At 38.6% G+C, this 7,081-nt stretch overlaps 1 protein-coding gene across 1 annotated transcript; it reads right to left on the bottom strand.

Moving 5' to 3' along the window:
• Positions 1–178: 178 nt before the first annotated feature.
• prkar2ab (protein kinase, cAMP-dependent, regulatory, type II, alpha, B) lies at positions 179–6,786 on the bottom strand (the record flags this gene model as incomplete). The annotated part of the gene is made up of 10 exons (XM_080728150.1): positions 179–303; positions 3,181–3,319; positions 3,691–3,756; positions 3,851–3,925; positions 4,042–4,143; positions 4,410–4,563; positions 4,679–4,785; positions 5,628–5,767; positions 5,878–5,913; positions 6,546–6,786. The coding sequence occupies 10 exons, from the start codon at positions 6,784–6,786 to the stop codon at positions 179–181; spliced, it is 1,185 nt and encodes a 394-aa protein (XP_080584276.1).
• Positions 6,787–7,081: the final 295 nt, after the last annotated feature.

The raw sequence follows: 7,081 nt of genomic DNA, 5'->3' as shown, positions 1-7,081 counted from the left end.
ATACAGTATCCATAGATTGATTTCAACAGAAAATAGGAATTGAAAGGCATTACACTGTTTAAATTACAAACTTAATATGAACTGAAACGCAATTGTACAGGAAACAAAATACTACTGTACTACCTCTAATGTCTTACTTAATGTATGCTTTGTTGTACAATGAAGCATAAATCAGGCCTTAGTTCTTCAGATCTACACTGGAGCCGAACAGGGCCACCAGCTGGTCTTCATAATGGCTTATGTTCCTCTTCAGGATCTCCTTACATGGACCCAGCAAACGCTCAAATGCCTGAATATCTATTACTGAGAAGATGAGGAAAAGACGTCAAGAAATTAGTTCCTTAGGTTAAGTTTAGGATGAACAATTTGCACTGCTAATGTATGCAAAGTTTTAATTTGCAACAACAAAAAAGCTGAAGGAAAACCATACAGCTACAGAAGACAAGAAGAATACATCGAGTCTCATTTATATTAACTACACACAAAAGGTTCGTAAACATAACTTCGGTCCATTATATCTTCCCTTTAATAAAGGCCTCTCCATACTTCGACCGAAACCGCCGTTTTCGGTCAAAAGGTCCTTTTCTACCATAAAATTATATCCCTCGGGACTTCTGAAAAGCATTGGACCGAACGAGAGTTCGGAAATTTGCACGTCGGAAAACACAACTCAACTCACCGAACATTTCGGTCGAAGTATGGAGAGGCCTTTAGTCAGTTGGTCCCTTAACAACCAGGTACAGCTTGTAAGTATCTGGCATTCGTGGAATGAGCAGCACAGCTAAATGTGTGGGTAGCCTACTAGCGCCCCTAAAGAGTAAAATTAACATAGTGTAAAAATGGCCAATATGTGTTGTTTTTTTTCTTTTCCTTACTGTGGGAGAGTGCAATCAAGCAACAAAGGTGAATATACCAACGGAATAAATGGTATAGCAGGCCATTTTGGCACATTTGTGGGGGGGCGCTACCCACACGTTTGGCTGTGTTGCTCATTCCACAAATGCCCGATGCTTACAAGCTGTACAGTACTTCAGTGTAAAGGTGACTACTCAAAAATGATTTAAAACACAATAGCAATTGGTATTAGAGATATAATGGACCATAGTTAGGTTTACGAACTTTAGTTGAAAAGCACTTGCCTTTGACTCTGTTTACAGAGACTTCCAGCTCTAGCAATAGCATGTTAAATGCCTAAATTGTAAATGGTAACACTAACATAGCCTACGGTCAGTGGGGAGACTGGGGACATACTTTAATTAGTGTCCTTTGTTCCAGCGAATAGAAATCTTCATTGTATAATGACATTCTAATCTAAACAATTGTATGCTTCCAATTTTGTTTGTTGAAGGCTATTTACTTTTTCCACCAGAATTACAATCCCCTCATGACCCCCACGCTCGCCCCCATGTACAGAGAAAAGGTTGGCTGAGTTGAGTGAGGCCTGCGCAGAGGCCTTATCAAACACCTTTGGAATGAATTGGAACACCAAATGTGAGCCAGGGATAATCACCCCTCATGATGAAGAGTCTGACCTCACTATAATGTTCTCGCTGACACAGACTACAAAGCATTTACAACAAACCCAGTTAGACGTCTGTGAAACACTTTGCCTCCCCCTGCCTTTTTTTCCTCTCTTAAAAAAATAAAAAGATACACAAAATATCAACATGTGGTCTAATGGTCCATCACTGAGCTGATACCAATCAATGTGCGCCTATTACACATGCCCGAGAAGTCTCATGAGTTAGATGCAACCTAAATCAATCCCATCTTTTCAACTTCCTTCAGTCTAATTTAGATCTTTCTATGTGTGGCTTACATTTTGCTCTAAATCACAGCTGTCTGACTACTGAAAATGTATTTCTGTCAAGAATATATTGTAGCTGTGCCGATTGAGCAGGTTTAAGTAGAGAGGTGTGGATATCTATTTCAGAAGTGTAGATGGGAGAAGAGGTGTGAACACTGCCATTGCCCTGTTGTATCCTGTCATATAATTCTCGCCTATGTTTCCTCCTGCGTCTAACAAAGGAAACATCATGAGGAATGAATTTCTAATTTTTAAGAACTGTGCTGTTGGTGTAATTGTTCTTCCTTTGATTAGCCTTTTCTCTCTTTTTCAAATTTGATAAACTCATTTACTTTGGGAAACTGATCACTTAGAGTAGATGTTAGTGACCTGCATTGTTACCCTGTCCCTCTCACTTCATCAATCTCCAAACTATTGCATCTTCGCACAGTGAAGAAAAATCTGTATAATTTACGTATGACAACAAGGGCAGTTTTGGTGAGCTGGCTCTTATGTACAACACGCCGAGAGCAGCTACGATCATTGCAACACAAGAGGGTGCGTTGTGGGGTCTGGTGAGTAGGACACATTTAGATGGACCCCAGTTTGGTTACATTGTTGTACGCCAATGTAACCCTGGGCGTACAACAAACTTTGAGCGCTTTGTGCCAAGATGTAGGCCACGCTTTGTGTCCCAGACAAAGTAGTGGGAGAAATATGTAACAAAAATAGGCTAATGTGTTCATTTCCGGCAGAAAGCGTGAAAATCTGCACCTAGGGGTATTTTTGTGCGCCGAATAAAAAAATTGACGGATCCAAGCACTTTTCCCATGGGATCTGGTGGCTCTAATTCACTTACCATACTAGGGAAAAAAGACCCCCCAAAAATCTTCTTTAAGTAGCATGTGAGGGGTCTATCTAGGGGATTTGCAACCATTTGTTTTGCACGAAAAACATTCCTTGGGCTAAAAATGGACCCTACAAAACTGTGAAAAGTGATGACTCATCACTAAACCATAGTTTTGTGGGGTCCATTTCTAGCCCAAGGAATGTTTTTTGTGCAAAACAAATGCTTGGAATGGATTCAGAATCATGAAAACCCCCTAGATAGACCCCGCTACTTAAAGAAGATTTTTGGGGGGTCTTTATTCCCTGAATGGTAAGTGTATTAGAGAAAAGTGAATTTGAGAAAAGTGCTTGGATCCGTCAATTTTTTAATTCAGCGCACAAAAATACCCCTAGGTGCAAGTTTTCACGCTTTCTGCCGGAAGTGAACACCTTTTTCACATATTTCTCCCACTAAAGCCAGATGTTGGAGTTTAGCTCCTTCCACGGGCACCGCTCAAAAACTAAATGTGTAGTAAGTTACTTTGAAGCATTACGATTTTACGTACCCAAACACTTCGTTTCTCCCACAGCATAAACCGAAGCTGCGCGTGGTTTGTTAGTAACTAGTGCCAGCTCCCCAAAATACTGGCCTCTGCCACAACGAGCAATCTCAACCTCTGCATCATCCTGCTGGCCAGCCTTTGTCTATGAGAGAGAGAGAGAGAGAGAGAGAGAGAGAGAGAGAGAGAGAAATGATTACCACCCAGTGAGACTTACATTTGTAATGGTATCTCCACATGTTTCCTTATGTGGATAAGTAAAACATTGCAACCATCCATCGTGGCAAGAACTATAACAGTGGTTTTCAACCCTTTTCATATGAAGGTCCATTATGTTTGTTCCCACACCATACAAACTAAATGCTGTTTCCTCACATTTATTTTTATAGGTGACAGAAATTTTCCCTGAACTATTCAATAGACCAACAAGTATTTTGAAATCAATTATTTCTCTCTCTCTCTCTCTCTCTCTCTCACACACACACACACACACACACACACACACACGCTACGTACTTTACTTCTCATCATGATCTTCACGTCCCCTGACTCCACAATGTAGAAACAGTCAGCCTTCTCCCCCTGTAAGTATACACAGTAAGGAAACATTATCTAAAGAGTTGGCCATTTAGTATAAACTATGAAATAATCTAGTATGCAGGAAATGTCACTATACCTGCTTTATTATGCGCTCACTGTCCTTAAAGCCCTTTACTCCCAACACGTCCACAATCTTCATTCTCTCAGAAAGCTTGCAAACATAAAGTAAGGATAACAATAAGATTAGCACATTTTTTAAAAGAAAGTAGTGCATTTATTGTACTGTTACACAGTATGTTTTTTTTTCCTGAAATACCCATACTGTACCTCAAGAGACTTTAAAAGTGGAACACACTCAATAAAGGCCTCATACATTCTCCTCTTCTTAGCGTTATTTTTCACAATCACTCTGTGAAAGGTGCCTCGATCCTGAACGACAACAAAAAACAAAAACATATTAGTTGTGTATTCAGTTCATTTAATTTCCCATTCCTCCTTTAAATGTAAAATGTGGGTTTCAGTTTTCAAGGGTGGGTTTTCTTAATATGTAGTTGAGGATCTTCTGATTGTTTCATTTGAAATTAACGTTTTAATTGTCTGGTTGAGGTCTCAGAGATTTAAAACTATGGTATCAAATGGGGGTCTCTGGCCTAATGCAGATCAAACTGGGGTCCATCTAAATGTGTCCTACTCACCAGACCCCACAACGCACCCTCTTGTGTTGCAATGATCGTAGCTGCTCTCGGCGTGTTGTACATAAGAGCCAGCTCACCAAAACTGCCCTTGTTGTCATACTTCCCCACACACAGACTCGCTCCGTTCTTCTGCACTACAATATCATAGACACCCCTAGATGTAAAGGCAAAGACACGAAGTGCATAATAAGACTATATAAAGGAGAGGACAAGACTTTGGAGGAGATAACTTTGAAATCTCTCTTCCTCGCACACATTCACTTTAATACCTTTCTATGACATAGAAATTGTCTCCATCGTCCCCTTGGTCTATGATGTGTTCCAGTGGTTTGACCAGTACCTCAAACATGCCATCTAGGACCTCTGAGAACTGCTCCTGTATTTACAATATACAATTTACAACTTAGGCATTTGGCTGACACTCTTATTCCTGAGCAGTTTATAATAAGCAAGGACAGCAGAAGGTAATACATCAAATGCATAGAAATAGTAATCTAGGATTGTAGGTAAACCAAAAGTAGAATAGCCAGAAAAATCAATAATCTGTGTATTGAAACTATACACACACTATAGGATGCCAGGTCAACAATGACCTGGCATCAGTCTATACATGCTATCTAAATTACATTTTAGTCTTAAGCCTGCAGTACAGTATGTGTACATTTGCATCATATTGAAATTAATTCCATTTGCATTTCAATAAATAATAATTAAAAAGGGCCTTATAAATGAGTTGTGTCTGTGCTGTGCATACTGTATGCACCTTAACCTCGTAAAATATGATTAGAATCTGCAGCATTATTATGTGTTCCCAGCTTTCGTGCAGTGGTGTAAAGCAACTAAGAACTGTACTTAAGTACAATTATGAGGTATCTTTGTTCAGTATTTACACATTTCAATACTTTTACTTCTACTTAACTACATCTCACAGGAAAATATTGTACTTTTACACCATACAATTAATATGAAAACTTTGTATACTTTGTACTTTCTTTATACATTTTGGACTTGTGAAATGGGACATTCTGCACAATGAGTACTTTTACTTTTGGTACTACTAAGTATTATGATATTTTGATGCAGATACGTTTGTACTTTTACTCCAAGTACATTTTGAATGCAGGACTTCTACTTGTTGCAACAGAGTATATCTACATTGCAGTATTGATCCTTTTACTTCAAGTATAACATGTGAGTATTTCTTCCATCAGCCAGTACCTGGTCCAAGGTTTTAAACAGCAGGATATCTCTGCATGCATCCTGCAGTCTGTGGCGCTGCTCATCTGTTTTAGGATGCACCACCCTGGGCTCTGAGCCATCCTCCTCATCCTCATCTGGGTTATAAGCTTCTGCACACACTGAGGCAGCACAAATACAATGTGAAAAAAAGAAAGGGAAAAAAAACACAGTATGTTGTACCCTGATCTGAAAAATAATATAAAAAGAGAAATGCATTCCATTTACTGACCTGACACTCTGCGGTTGTATTTACCAAACTGTGGCTCTGTAAAAACAGAAAAGCTGAGAATTATTCCAATTCAAATTATATTGTGATTTTCTTTCTTTAATTTTTTTTTAACTACATTTAAATTTGTACTTTTCCACTATATTCCTTTTTTGGTGATGCACCAGTGTGTGTAAATAAAGGAAAAAGAAAGAAAGAAAAATAGGTGCGAGAGGCCAGGAGGCCAGCATGAGTCACAATATTGCACTTTTGTAAGTAGACTTTTGCATTTAAAGAGCCTGTTTTCATCTTTCAGAATGTTAAGGTCTGCCATAAAATAAGCCCTCCTGTCAAAGACATTATTCAAGTTTATTTAAAAAATAAAAAAAATTAAGAAATCACACCATACATTCCAAAACATCACTTAGGGTGCCCTCACACCAAAATACCTAGAGTGGAATCCGCCAATGCATTTCAATGAGAATGGAGCGTTTTTTTTTTTTGTTTTTTTTTCAGAAATCCTCTACTGGCAAAAAAAAAACCCTCCATTCTCATTGAAATGCATTGGCAGATTCCACTCTAGGTATTTTGGTGTGAGGGCACCCTTACATCAAATCACTTTTAGTAGGCTTCTTTAAGAGATCAATGTTTGAAAGAAAGGTTTAATATGAACATTATAGAACATTACTCACTAACAATGTCCTCCTCCTCCTCCTCTTCTGATTCAGTTGAATTCATATGAAACTTTACCCCTTTTCGTGCAGATTTGATGGTGTGGTTTTTAGCATGTTGGTCATTCTTTTGGCTCTCTTGAATATGCACGAAATGTTGCACTGCAAATTCAACCAGGTCTGGTGGTTTGTGGCGAAGTACCTCTATGGTATATCCATACAACAACTCTTTCAGGCCAACTGGTATCTCCACACTACCCATTATTCAACTTTGAAGGCCAAATCTGTTAAAATATTTCATAAATAAAATTGTTTTGATAATTGTTCTTCGTAGTTGATCTCACAGCTAGACTTGCATCTACAAATTAATCCATGGAAATGGCTGAAAATTAGGTCAATCGTTACTACCAGAAACACAGCTCCTCCCATTATTGATTTGATTTATCTAGAACAGCCCATCGGAAAGTATTGACCATTTACATCACTTAGTCAAAGTCATGTATATGGGCATGATTTACATTATCAACCGAATATGACCGAATATGAAGACGTTTTAG

This window comes from Nannobrachium achirus (assembly GCF_963921795.1).
Source record: "Nannobrachium achirus genome assembly, chromosome: 6".
NCBI lineage: Eukaryota > Metazoa > Chordata > Actinopteri > Myctophiformes > Myctophidae > Nannobrachium > Nannobrachium achirus.
The sequence above is the reverse complement of the archived record's forward strand: the minus strand, read 5'-3'. Positions and strand labels throughout refer to the sequence as shown.